Source organism: Amyelois transitella, chromosome 13 (genome assembly GCF_032362555.1).
Source record: "Amyelois transitella isolate CPQ chromosome 13, ilAmyTran1.1, whole genome shotgun sequence".
NCBI lineage: Eukaryota > Metazoa > Arthropoda > Insecta > Lepidoptera > Pyralidae > Amyelois > Amyelois transitella.
Genome location: NC_083516.1, coordinates 3,082,680 through 3,096,483, shown reverse-complemented (window position 1 = coordinate 3,096,483; position 13,804 = coordinate 3,082,680). Strand labels below are relative to the sequence as shown.

Sequence of the window (13,804 nt, the reverse complement as noted above, 5' to 3'; positions counted from 1 at the left end):
CAATTTTCAAAATCCAATTAATGAATTATTATTTTAATCTAATCGTAAAAAATCTAAAATTTCATATGTCCAATAATAAAAATGCAGAAGTTTCATATAAACTTGCAACCCCTATTTCACCCCCTTAGGATTTTCAAAATCCAATTAATGGGTTATTATTTTTATGTAAACGTAAATTGAAATCTAAAATTTCAAGTAATTATCCCACACTAAAAATGACGAAGTTTCATACAAACTTGCAACCCCTATCTCACCCCCTTAGGAATGGATCCCTCCTAATTAAAATCTTCCTTCCTGCCAAATTTCATCTTTATTGGCTCAGTAGATTTCGAGATTTCGTGATTCCTAAGCGAGTGTAGGCATAGAAGATAGATCATTTACCTACCTTTTCGTCACAAACCAAACGCACTAAGCACCTTTTCATACCAATCATGCTTTACACCCATCCATTAAAATCACCTACCATAGGTAGCATAATAATCTTTTCATTTGGCTTGGTATCTTTCAATACTTTTCTCAAACTATTCTAGAACTATTTTTTTTTGTAATCGTAATTTGGAACAGGCCTCCTTGCCAATCAGAGATTTGGGTATCCGTAAAATTTCCAGTGTAGCTCTCCCGGCATTTCTATCCTCCGTGTACAGCGTTGAAAATCTGACTGAGTTGAGGCATGACTTTGATGCTCTGGAAATTTGGGCGACACACTTACGCCGTCTCATCTTCAGGTTACCAAATCTAAGGCCGGTGCTGCTGCAAATGAGGCAGAAATCCTTAAAAGGCGCAAATATGTAGGAATCGGTAAAACCTATATATTTGAACCTTTTGGGGTAGAAACTCTGGAGCCGTGGGGCCCATCTGCTCATGAGCTTTTCCAATAATTGCCGAAGGCTATAAATTATCTGGCTCAGAGGATCATGCCACTCAAAATGGCAATGCTGCCGGCTTTCTGGCCACGCACCCGCAAGTTGATGCTATGCAGGAACCGTACAATTTGTAAATTAAATTTTAGTTTCTAATCATCTTAATTTCTTTCACTTTTCTTATTAATTTTAGCTTTAGTTTTAATTTGAGTTCATTTTAATTAAGTATTCTATTTATAATAAACTAGCTGTCCCGACGAACGTTTTTTTGTCATTTAAATAACTTTTAAGTAATTTCTAGTTTAAAAAATATTGTTAAGAGTGGACAACCCATATTACTAAAGGGTATGAAAAATAGATGTTGGGCGATTCTCAGACCCACTCAATATGCTCACAAAATTTCATAATATCGTCGTAATATCGCCCATCATTTCCATTCAATGATTGGTCTTCAGATTGGTCAATATTACCACGATCCTAATAATATCGCGATATCGCAAGTATTGAAGTGGCTATTATTACACTGTCAAGTCAATAATATCACATCAGTACCAAGTTGAAAGTAATAGAGTGTAGTAGTGTTTACATTACAATAATATAAAAAATTACCAATATTGGCTTTTCATATTTGTAATTCCGTGATCGGCATTGATGACTGATTGACAACAAACATTGGACCAAAAATTATATTTTATATTATTAAATAATTTTTGGTCCAGCGTACTTGCATTCACATCAATGTGGGTTGGTCGCGTTCACAGGCACAACTTGTGCCGCACAAGACGCGTTCCACAATTTTGATAAAAAAAGTCTGACATTGGCATTATCTTATCAACCAAAGAAAAGAGATAGTGTATCGGTAAAAAAAAATATTTAACATTTTATTTACATTGGGTACTTGATGAATAAATAAATAAAATGAGTTCTGCAGCTCCAATAGTAAAAAATGTTTTACATGCTGGACAAAAATACATACCAATTTCTGAGGGTAGCAAGGTAATTCGTTCTTCATTGCCTCTGTTTATATGTGAATCGAAGCGAGAGTGCAGTGACTTGTTGGACCTATTTACTAAATTGATGCTTGTTCAATAGTTTGTTTGAAAGAATAATTTTACAGAAAAGTATCTTTTGCAGGCCCATTTTCACTTTCAAACATGGAAATTAGGACCTGAAAGAGTTTTAGTTGACGACAGTAAGAAAATAGGAAAAAAGGAACCCATGGTTTTAGTAATTGGGCACAAATTCAAATTGGAAGTTTGGGAAACTATTGTGAAAATGATGGCAGTTGGAGAAGTAGCTAGTTTTCAGGTTAAGAAAGAGGTACGTTAATTGGAATGAAGTCAGTAAATTTTATTAATTTGGGGTGTCAGAATTTGTTATTGGTTTCATTTTTTGGGCATAACACCTCACTGGAATTGTTTGGAAGTGGTCTACATGAAACTGCGTCTTCTTTCTTCTCTATTCTAAAATAAAAACTCAAATCAAGAACTCATATATCATTAAAATGATAATTATTTATTTTTAGTTGGTGTACAGTTATCCATTTGTGTCCAAAACTCTCCGAGACCTCGGCAAGGAGGCTCACACAATAAAGCACTCATGCACTATGACCCTACACACAGAAGGTATTGGGTACCCAGACTTGGATGAGTTGATCAGCAGCCCTTGTGATCTTGAATTTATTATAGGTAAAAATAACACTGTACACTATAACTATGATTTTGAAAATATTATGTAACTTTCGCTCCATGATTTGCTCATGTGATAATATCCTTATAATGTTCCTGGGGGTCAAGCCTTTAATTTTGTGGCAAATTAGAGTTTATTTGTTGCAAGCAAAAACAGATCTAATCTTTTTTCCTAGTATAATTTCAATGCTATTTGAAATCTTACAGAACTATTAAAAGTAGAGAGATCTGATGAATATGAGAAAGAAGTATGGCAGTTAAATGTGCAGGAGAGATTAGATCTCGTCCCAACTCTCAAGGAGAAAGGAAACAAGTTGTACGGAGAAAAGAAGTATGACGAGGCAGAAGAAGCTTATAGTCAAGCAATTTCTATTTGTGAACAACTCATGATTAGGTGAGCTTTTGCTTTGTAATTTATTTAATAATAACTACAAGGTTAAATCAAATAAAGTTTATATGATTAGCTTATGGATTATACCATAACAAAAGAAAAGGTAAAATATCAATACATTTTATATACTTAGGTACTCATAACTTAAGCGGTAGGTTACATAGTTTATGATATTTTTGAGATAGAATTTGTTTGTTTTTAGGGAAAGAAAAACTGATGATGAGTGGATAAATTTAAATAAAATAAAGCTTCCCATCTTGTTGAACTATGCACAATGCAAACTGATCAAAGGTGAATTTTATCCAGTTATAGAGCATTGTACAAATGTGCTGACATATGATCCAGGTATAAATATTATTCTTGTCCTAAATGTATGAAGTACATGAAATTTTTACATTTATAGCAACCTCCTGCCCTTGTAGCATGGCACCCTCGACGCCGTTTTTATCCCGCAAAACTATCACTGTCCTGTTTTTCGTCTAAATAAATAAGGGAAAATGGCTCACGCTAGCCTTTCTACAGGGGCTGATATCATAACAACATAAATAAAATGATATACAAGAAACTACTTTTAATTGGAAATTATTAATGAAGCTGTCATCTTTAATTTATTTTAGACTATTTAGTTTATTTATTCATTATATTGAAGAAAAATATACCTAAATTAATAAAATTTATTTGCAGATAATGAAAAAGCTTTATTCAGGCGAGCCAAGGCTCACATAGGTGCCTGGAACCCTGATCAAGCAGAGCAAGATTTCAAAAGATTGAAAACATTGAATCCCTGTATGGCAGCAACTGCAAATAAAGAATTGGAAAACATAAAAAAATTAAAGGCCGAAAAAGCAGATAAAGATAGAGATGCTTTAATAAAACTATTTTTGAAAGGAGATTAAACTTTCATAACATTTGTGAATTTATAAGATTTTTTTTCTATAATTGGTTACCTCAGTCTATACTTACTTGGGTGTTGCCAAACTAAATGGTCTTCTAACAAAGTGTACCTACGTATCTAAATGTGATAATAACATACTTGTATTAGTATAATATAGTAGTGTATTAATTTAATATAGTAATTTAATTAAATATCTAATGTACCTACTAAAGTTTATTTTTAATTTTCTTTTTTCATCAAGCTCAACCCCAGACAAATATAAAAAGCTCAACCAAGTTCAAACTCGTAAATTTGCGACCTGCACTTAGGCCTAATTATAATAAAAATAAAAAGGCCAAATGTCTCTTCAGTCAGTCAGTGACTATCCTCATTTATATAAGAAAAAGAGCTTGCTTAAGGGATATATACAAATACGTTTTATACTACAATAGTAACTTCTGCCCACGGCGCCACTCGCACGAAAAGTACCCCACACTATGTGCGAAAATTCAAGGGGTTCAGTGGCTTTAGACAAACACAAACCACATTCCACATGGCTGTATGTTTAAGACCCTGTTGCCTTTCATCACATTAAAAAAATCGTATAACCTCACTTTTATTCCGGCGCTGTTTTCTGTAAATATTTACAAAATTATTTTATAATGACTGAATTAATTGAAAATGTAGAAAAATTTATTGAAGCAGATAGTAATAACTCTAAAGATGAAGTGAAGGAAGAGTATGCTTATTTGGAAAAAGGAGGCTTCTCTTCAGAAAATTTTAAAATAAAGATACAAGGATTACCCAAATTTTATGGAATAGTCGTAAGTATTTCTACTTTTTGTAAATTGCAAAACATTCAATCTATTTCTTCTGGTAGTTCTGTATGAATGACTATGAACAAAAAATATATTTATTTTTACATAATGAAAAAAAAACATGGTATTTATGATTCAGGAACTGAAAAAACTGATGAATGAGACCCTTGGCCTCAACGTTAGTAAAATAAAAAGGCTAAAGCAGTCCAGCAAGTGGTCATTTGCCTGTTTCCAAAATGAGGAAGAGAGGAGCAAAGCCATAGTGGCACTGAATGGCTATTTCTGGAAAGGTACCTAATATTTTGATTCTGTTGAACAAAACACAAAGATTTATCAATGAAAAATAAATGCATCTAAAATCGCCAAGGTTGGTCAGAATACTTTCAAACACAAGTAAGGCAGGCAGCAAACTATAGACAACTGTATATATCAAATTTTTTCTTATCATGTTCTGCCGTAATAGCTGGCCCTGAGCTTTGAAGTTAAGCAAAATTCATTGTACAGTGCCTGTACAGTGTATGTAAGATGCCCCTAAAATTTTTCATATAAAAAAATTCTCTGCATAAGCATCCATAGAGTAGAATTATGGTTCAACTTACTTAAATTTTTATACAGTTTCCATAAAAGTACAGTCTACCTCCAGAGAAACTTGATGAACCGCTATGATTTTTGTTTGTATGAACTGGGAGTCATGATCCTCTGCAAGGGACTGTACTTATCTACTTTGTTGATGTACTACATGGTATTTATTTTTATATAAAAAAGGAAAAAGGTTAACAGCAGAAAAAGCAAATCCAGCACCTGATCCGCTGGTAAGAAAAAGAAAGCAAGATGAAATCAATCAAGATGTTATAGACAAGAAGAAGAAGGACATGGAGAATAAGGACCAAGAGGAGAGATTGAGGGATGTCACCACACCCTGTTGGAGAATCCCTTATGATGAACAGGTAACAATTGAAGCTATGCAAATTATACAAATAATGCCTATAGTAAAATAATAAGTAAGCAATAATCAACAAATATGTGCACTCTGATTGGATGAATAAGTCATGTGTTCCATTGATTGCTACAGAGCATAAACAAATTGGTTGCTTGTGTGTGTTTTTTTTTACTACTCTATAGTTGCTACTGTTTTGAAACTGTGAAAATAGTATTATGTTGTTGCATAAGTTTACTAAATTTCAAAATTGGTATTTATTGTGGGTTAATTTCAAAATTGAATTGGTTTCAAAAAACTGCTAATGTCAATATCAACTAATCAGCTGTGCAATATTATATGTATATTCTAGTATCTTCAACCTTGCTTTACCAGTATCTTTTTTCAGTTGTTAACAAAACAGAAAGTTATAATAGACCTGCTTAAGAAATATGAAAATGAAATATGGCTTAAAAATCCTGCTAGAAGAAGTGAGATTGAAGCGAAGCGTAAACTGTTTAATGGGTTAACTTTCGAACTGATGGGTATAAAAAGTTCCCCAGTCACAGAGGGTTACAGAAACAAGTGCGAGTTTAATATTGGTTATGACGAGTTCAAGGAACTGACTGTTGGTTTCCGGCTTGGTAAATATAATAAGGGGAACATTTGTGTGGTACCCATTAGAACTATGTGTCACGTATCGGAACCAATGAAGAAGGCAGTTATGGTAAGTTTTGATAGTTGTTACAATTATCGTAGGTATGAATTGCTGGCAAAAAGTAGGTTAAGATGGAACCATGAAACTGTGTGCACGATGCGGTATTAGAGATTAATGCAGCCAAAAAGGAAGGGAAGGCAGGGTTATTAGCTATCTTGCAGAAGCACAATGACAGCCTGAAATTTAGCAAAATCTACGCCCGAATGGCAAACGTGTTATGTTTCACCAAAAGCAAGGCAGTAGCAAAGCCAACGACAGAGCTGCCTCTACCGAACAAACGACTACTAAAATATGGATTTCAAACGTATGTTCAAACAAAAACTAATAATTGTTTGAGATTTACTTTTCAAAAATAGTTTCCGTTTGTTACTAATTTGCTATTGGCTTTAGTGTCTTTGAAGCTATTGTATTGCAAATCAATAGTGAGCAGCAAGCAAACGATAAGCATTCTTAATACGATGACAAACAATCAGCGATCGGTAGCGCTTTCATTGCGCAATAATAGCTGATTGCAAATTTTGCAGGGCAGGTTTGAGTTTAAACCCCCGCAACTCAAAACTATTTATTGCTAGAAAAAGTAGACAAAACCATAGATGCCATTAAAGAGTACTAGATATGCCTGCGACTACGTTCGCGTGGTTTCTTTTTTCGAAACGAAAAGTAGCCTTGGCTCTTCCACAGTGTCAACTCTATCCCTGTAGCAAATTTCATCAAAATCGATAACACCTAAAGGCGTGAAAGCGAAACACTAGACAGACAGAGTAACTTTCGCATTTATAATATCAGTGGGGATATAACTTTTTATATAGACGGGATTGTAATATTTTTAATTTGAATATTAATTTCTAGTTGTTCCAAAACTACATAAGGCAATCAAAGTTACCACCGTACTCAGCCGTCGATTACACCGGCCATTGGAGAGGGCTGATGCTTAGGCATTCCTCAACTTCAGACGACATCATGATGATCATTCAATTTCATCCGCAGGTAATTTTTTATTTATTTTATGTGTAAAGTTATGAATGTGTTTAAATTTGTAGTTCGCATGAATTGAGGCAAGTGGAAACATGTTGCCTACCCCTCCGGGAAAGAGGCGTGATTTTATTTGTGTATCTATCGGTTAATTTTAACTCATTTGAAATATCATTTTGTTTTTATTTCTTGCTTTCTATTATATGTCGAACTCTGTGGCGTAGACGAAATGAGCTAGCCTCTTGAGTCATGAAGATCCCATATTCAATATAGGACATGCTGAAAAAATATATTTTTCTTTGGACATACTGAAAAATATATTGGACACAATTTTTTGTTTCTCTAATTGGAATTTCCTATCAGAAATTTCAGACAAAGATATTATTTGACTTAAAACAAAACTAAATAATGTGACTTGGGCGCCACTATAATATTTTTTCAAACTCTTGCATGTTCTTAAACCTGTGTTTCAGAGTTTAACAGAAGAACAACTGGGTGAAGTTAAAAAGGATTTGATAGAATACTTTAGCAAGGAGGACGCGGTAGCTTGTGGCATCAAATCGTTATATTACGAGCATGTCAAAAAAAGGTCAGACAAAACAGTTTATTTCTTATCTCCATTTTTTCATGATGTATCCCGTATTGTACTCGGGCTTTAAAAGCCCAGGATTTTCAAAAACTGATTATTTATATTGTTATTATATTTTCTTTATCTATAAAAAGTGCCGTGTGGTTCCCGGCACTAATAAAAAAAAAAAAAAATAGGACCACTCCATCTCGTTCCCATGGATGTCGTAAAAGGCGACTAAGGGATAGGCTTATGAACTTGGGATTCTTCTTTTAGGCGATGGGCTAGCAACCCGTCACTATTTGAATCTCAATTCTATCATTAAGCCAAACAGCTGAACGTGGCCTATCAGTATTTTCAAGACTGTTGGCTCTGTCTACCCCGCATGGGATATAGACAATTTTGTCGCGTTATTCCGGCAGGCGTCGCGCGTGACATACTATAGGGGCTGGGCTCTAAAGCAAAAATTGTAGTAGGTATTCTCAATGTTTCTTACAAAAAATATTTTTCATCCAATTTTTCAGGCTGCCCGGAGAAGAGCCTTCAAAACCAATACACTTGATGGGTCCCACACACATCGTGGATTCCATATTGGGGCTCCAATTCAGAGTGTCTCCAGAGGCATTTTTCCAGGTAAAATCAGTTTCCATCACCACTAGTGTCCGACCGAAGGTCTATTTTTGGCCGAAGCCGAAGCCGAAGCCGATTAATCGGCTATCGCCACAACCTTCGGCCGAAGCCGAAGCCGAAGCCGAAGGTTTATATTCTCTCAGCACTCAGTAATTAATTTTGTACAATATTGTCTACAAGCTACAATTAATATTAAAGTTATTTCAAAACCTCAATATTGAAGGTTTATATATTGACTGTCTCATACAGAAGTTGATGATATATCATATAAAGATGTGCAAGAACTTGTGCGATTAAAGAAGAAAGCATGGCTGGATTTGTTAGCAGCAAAAGCTAACTTAAGAATGCAAGAGGTTATAGATGAAGATGTGAATGAAGCACGTAAGGAATATAAAAAAAATGAAAGATTTGGTAAAGAAAGCTGTGATTAGAAAGAAAGAAGAGTATAAAGAGGAATTTGATAAAAGGTTATCAGAAGACTTTCAGTCAAATCTGAAAGTATTCTGGAAATCCGTAAGGTCAGCCCGAGCAAAAACTATAACCAGAGAGCTGACTAGGATCAGATGCCAGGATGGTGGCGTTGTGAAAGAAAAAGAATGTGTGCTAAAGATATGGAAGGACTATTTTGAGAGTTTATTTGAAAAAAAGAAAAGAAATAAGAAAGAGTTCTGCTATAGCGAAGAAAAAGAGAATGAGATGGAAGGCGAAATTGAAATGTTCGAAATTGTGGAAGCACTTAAGAGTATGAAAGCGGGTAAGGCTGCTGGGTATGATAGAGGTCGAGATGCTAAAAGCAGGAAAAGGCGTCGTAGCTAGACAGTTGTACTGCCTTTTCAATTTGTGTTGGGAGAAGCGGCCGAGTACCAAAAGATTGGTGTAAGGCTGTTATCGTGCCACTTTACAAAGGAAAAGGGTCACAACTGGACTGCAAAAATTATCGTGGTATAAGCCTGCTTAGCGTCGTCGGCAAATTGTATGCTAAGGTATTGATTAAAAGAGTCAGGAATGAAACTGATGGCAAAATATGGGATGCTCAAGCGGGATTTCGAAAGGGAATGGGATGTACTGATCAGGTCTTTTCTTTGCGGTGCATAGCCGAAAAGTTTTTGGCCAAGAGTCAAAAAGTCTATTGCACATTCGTGGATTTGGAATAGGCCTATTACAGAGTTGAGAGGAATGAATTGTGGTCAGCACTTTCTATGCATGGGGTGAGCAGTCTCTTGATACGAGCACTGAAATCCTTATATGAGGATTCGTGTGCTTGTGTCAGGATAAACGGAGCGCACACTGAGTGGTTTGAGATTGAGAAAGGCGTTAGGCAAGGATGTGTTGCGTCACCGTGGCTGTTCAACCTATTTATGGATAGTTGTTTGACAGATTTGAAAGAGTCTGAAAGTGGATTAAGGATGAATGAGTTACTCGTCAAATGTCTGCTCTATGCCGACGATCAGGTTATACTGGCGTCATCAGCGGAGGAGTTACAGGAGATGGTAAACTGTATGCATGAAGCTTTAAATGAGAAAGGAATGAAAGTGAACGTAAGTAAAACTAAAACACTGGTTTTTGAAATGGAGAAAGAAATGACAGCATGTAATATTTTGATTGGAGGAGAAAAAGTTGAGCAAGTGAAAGAGTTTGTATATCTAGGATCAAAGTTTACATCAGATGGCAAGTGTGATAGTGATATTGAAAGGAGAGTGAACGCGGGGAACATGGTGAATGGAGCTTTGCATGCCTTTATGAGCAGTCAGAAACTATCCAAAAAGGCTCGGCTGGCTGTGCATAGGGGCGTGTTGGTCCCGACATTAATGTATGGGAGTGAAAGTTGGGTATGGCAAAAGAAGCACGAAAGCAGAATAAATGCAGTGGAAATGAGAGCGTTAAGGAGTATGTTGGGTGTGAAATTGAGTGACCGGATAAGGAACAGCGTGATTAGGGAATGTTGTGATGTGAAAGAAGATGTAGTTACAGGAATAGAAAAGGGTATGTTGAGATGGTTCGGTCATGTGGAGAGGATGAATGAAAACAGGTTAACTAAGCAGATATACAAGGAGAGTGTGGAGGGAAAGGTCGGAGTGGGAAGACCTAGACGAACGTATCTTGATCAAATTAAGGACGTCCTGTTCAGTTCGTTCAATCTCGACGGTCGCTCGGACCTTCGGCGAAACCTTCGGCTTCGCTCGGGTTTTGGGCCGAAGCCGAATGTTTCGCCGAAGGTGGATTTTTTGGCCGAAGGTGGCCGAAGCCGAAGCCGAAGCCGAAGCTTCGGTCGGACACTAATCACCACTTACTTCTTCTATACTTACTTTTAAAGCAAATTCCCTACAAAAAAAGGCTTGGTTTCTATGAAAGGGGGATGGATAGATTTATATGATAAATGATGTCGATATGAAAAAGATAGAACATTAAATTTATGCATTTGACCTCTTTTACAAGGATCAAGCTAAGTTTTAAGGAGGATAGTAGTGATTCTGCTATTTATAATATAGTATGGCAATAATACAATTTAAATTTTAAATAATAAATCTACCTGACTAGTCTGTAAAATTTCTTTTGGCAATTTATAAATTTGACATTGTAGGTGAACACCAAAGCTGCGAACATCCTATACCAACAGGCAATTGATCTGAGTGAAGTGAAGAGTGATGAAACTGTTGTGGATATCTGCTGCGGAACCGGAACTATAGGGCTGTGCTTCGCTAAGGTTTGTATCATCATCACCATCCGATGGAATGACGTGACACTCTTCACCTCATCCCAACGGATGTTGAAAGTGCTGTGGACATCTGCTGCGAAACTAAGATTGTGCTTCGCTTAGGTTTGTATCATTATCATCACCGATCCAATGAGGTGAAGAGTGATGAAACTGCTGTGGATATCTGCCGCGGAACCGGGACTGTGCTTCGTTAAAAATATCAGCTATTCGACTTTTTGCCGCGATAGGTAATTAATTTCTTATTGAATTTTTTTTCGCGAATTGGTGTAAGCCGTATAGGAAAAGTTGTTCAGTGTGATGTTCTGAGCTAGAGTAAGTAGTAAGTAGAGCTAGGTAAATCTTTTTTCGTTTCCTTGTATAGATAAAAGATAAATAATCTAACACAACTCAATACATACGCCTTTTTAATAGCAAAATAACTTCAGGATCGCCTTCCAAGTTTATCAGCCTTTCTCTCGATTGACTTTTACAATAAACCAGCAACCTGTCGCTATTTGAATCTCAATTCCATCATTAAGCCATACAGCTAAACTCGATCATTGATCTCTTCGAGACTGTTGGCTTTGCCTCCTGTATTTGATAGAGACGTGATTATTAGTGTGTTATTTCAGTATTGCAACAAAGTTTTCGGGCTTGACAGCGTGGCGGAAGCAATTAAGGACGCCAAAGCGAATGCCGAGCTGAACGGCATCAAGAACTGTGAGTTCTTCGCCGGGAAGGCCGAGCAGATACTGTCTACCGTACTGGAGAGGACCTCCAAGGATGTGGTGGCTATTGTCGACCCGCCGAGAGCTGGACTCCGTAAGTTGTTTTTTATTTTATTAATTTTACTTAAATTCAATTTGCTTTGTAATACTTTACTATTGTACTCTTCTCTTCTATATTCTAACTACCTTATTAATTAAATTAATATGATACAAAACATCAAATATGTCCTTTTTAAATTACTATAGAATTCCAAGTGAACTCAAAAAAAAATATTTTTATTTTTTTGTATGTGGCCAGTTGCAACCTTTGTCAACGATGTAAAAAGGTTGTTACCAATATTCATTTTAAATTATACTAAACAGGCACTGATCCAAAAACTGGCGTGGCAAGGTATTACGTTATACCGGTTACCATGCCATCTGTATCGGTCCCTTAAAAAATACGTTGGTACGTTTCACCAGACATGCGCGCCGTTACCCAACTCCGCAACACGAGGAACGTGAAGCGTCTCGTGTACATATCGTGCAACCCGGACACCGCCATGAAGAACTTCGTGGACCTGTCTCGCCAGCGCTCCAAGACGCTGCGCGGCGCGCCGTTCGTGCCCGTCAGGGGCGTGCTCGTGGACATGTTCCCGCATACCAGGCACGTCGAGTTGGCCGTGCTGTTCAAGAGGGAAGAGGTTAGTCTTCTGTTTATTATATATACACTTTATTATATTCTATTTATTTTATTTTTTTAGAAAGACTTAAATGCTTTAAAAGAAAATTAATACAAATGTAACTTAAAGAGTAATTAAACTTTTACTCTTTACAGGTCTAAACAGATTATAAAAGAAAAATTAACAATTTTATTATACTAGCTTTATTCGCAGGATTTTCGCAAATCCCTCAAGGAATATAATTTTTACTGGGATGAAAGTTACCCTATGACCCTTTACATTCGTGCCCACAATATAAAAAAAAACCTTCTCTACATACCGATTGGTACTGCGTAGGTCGCGAAGACATCTCATCTGTAGTCGGTTAAAGCTCACATTTGTTGTTGTAGTATTATTTTAGGTTTACATTTGGGCCCATAAAAATCGTATGTTGCCTAAAATGTTTTAATATTTTTTCAGGAACCGGAGTCAAGCAATGTTGCGTCTGAGATTAATAGCCAAGAAAGTAAAGAGTTGAAAGAAGATTTTTATTCTTTTGTATACTAATTGTTAATTCACTCATTATTGAGTATCTTCATCTACACTATTCGTGTATAAAGTGAAGCCTTAGCCGTTAGTACAAGGTTCAGAGTTGGCTATACCTATTATTGATAAGTATATAATTGTATTGTAAATAAATACAGTTTCCAAAAGATTGTCGTTTTTTTCATTTTTAATATTAAGCTTTAAAGTGTGCAAAGTCCACGCCCCCTCAGTATGAAAAATACTTGAATACATTTAACAAAAAATAATCAATATGCATGTAGATTTACCGACCTCATCAATATGCTCACAAAATTTCATGAGAATCGGTCAAGCCGTTTCGGAGGAGTACGGGAACGAACATTGTTACACGAGAATTTTATACAAGATGTCGCTTAAATACATAAATTAAAAAATATAATTTAGTATTTTCTTCACTATATAGATAGAAACTGGAATGGCTGGTTATTCTGTAGTTGACTGTACTAGGTTTAATGAAGATTCCAGTTAGCGCCCTAATCGAGTTGTGTGCGAAGGTGGCCAGGAATTTAATATCGGCATGCCACCGCGGGCGGCCGTAATATCACGTCTGCAAGTCCAATGCAGATAAATGGAAAAGTGTTATAATTTCTTTTGTATATTAATTTTTTGTGGTGTATAAAGAAACTTACATATATAGATCACGTCTTTATCCTTTTTCGGATATATAAAATAAATAATCAAAAAACACGTTTGACTTTGAAATTCAGAGAAATTGATAAC

The 13,804-nt window shown here is 36.0% G+C and overlaps 2 protein-coding genes across 2 annotated transcripts; both read left to right on the top strand.

The window, feature by feature from the left end:
- Window positions 1–1,463: 1,463 nt before the first annotated feature.
- On the top strand, window positions 1,464–4,050 carry LOC106138289 (aryl-hydrocarbon-interacting protein-like 1). Its single transcript, XM_013339402.2, has 6 exons — window positions 1,464–1,856; window positions 1,995–2,180; window positions 2,386–2,548; window positions 2,756–2,942; window positions 3,142–3,284; window positions 3,624–4,050. The coding sequence occupies exons 1-6, from the start codon at window positions 1,779–1,781 to the stop codon at window positions 3,833–3,835; spliced, it is 969 nt and encodes a 322-aa protein (XP_013194856.2). The 5' UTR covers window positions 1,464–1,778; the 3' UTR covers window positions 3,836–4,050.
- Window positions 4,051–4,407: 357 nt separating this feature from the next.
- LOC106138323 (tRNA (uracil-5-)-methyltransferase homolog A) lies at window positions 4,408–13,182 on the top strand. Its single transcript, XM_060947523.1, has 11 exons — window positions 4,408–4,637; window positions 4,771–4,921; window positions 5,397–5,578; window positions 5,957–6,274; window positions 7,115–7,252; window positions 7,711–7,826; window positions 8,330–8,438; window positions 11,017–11,139; window positions 11,763–11,952; window positions 12,321–12,541; window positions 12,980–13,182. Exons 1-11 carry the CDS (start codon window positions 4,476–4,478, stop codon window positions 13,064–13,066), a joined length of 1,797 nt encoding a protein of 598 aa, XP_060803506.1. The 5' UTR covers window positions 4,408–4,475; the 3' UTR covers window positions 13,067–13,182.
- The last annotated feature ends 622 nt before the right edge of the window (window positions 13,183–13,804 follow it).

Coding starts and splice junctions, on each gene's coding strand:
- LOC106138289 (XM_013339402.2), top strand. CDS start 1,779: ATGAGTTCTGCAGCTCCAATAGTAAAAAATGTTTTACATGCTGGACAA. Junction 1,857..1,994: donor CAATTTCTGAGGGTAGCAAG/GTAATTCGTTCT, acceptor TATCTTTTGCAG/GCCCATTTTCACTTTCAAAC. Junction 2,943..3,141: donor TGTGAACAACTCATGATTAG/GTGAGCTTTTGC, acceptor GTTTGTTTTTAG/GGAAAGAAAAACTGATGATG.
- LOC106138323 (XM_060947523.1), top strand. CDS start 4,476: ATGACTGAATTAATTGAAAATGTAGAAAAATTTATTGAAGCAGATAGT. Junction 5,579..5,956: donor GAATCCCTTATGATGAACAG/GTAACAATTGAA, acceptor ATCTTTTTTCAG/TTGTTAACAAAACAGAAAGT. Junction 8,439..11,016: donor CTCCAGAGGCATTTTTCCAG/GTAAAATCAGTT, acceptor TTGACATTGTAG/GTGAACACCAAAGCTGCGAA.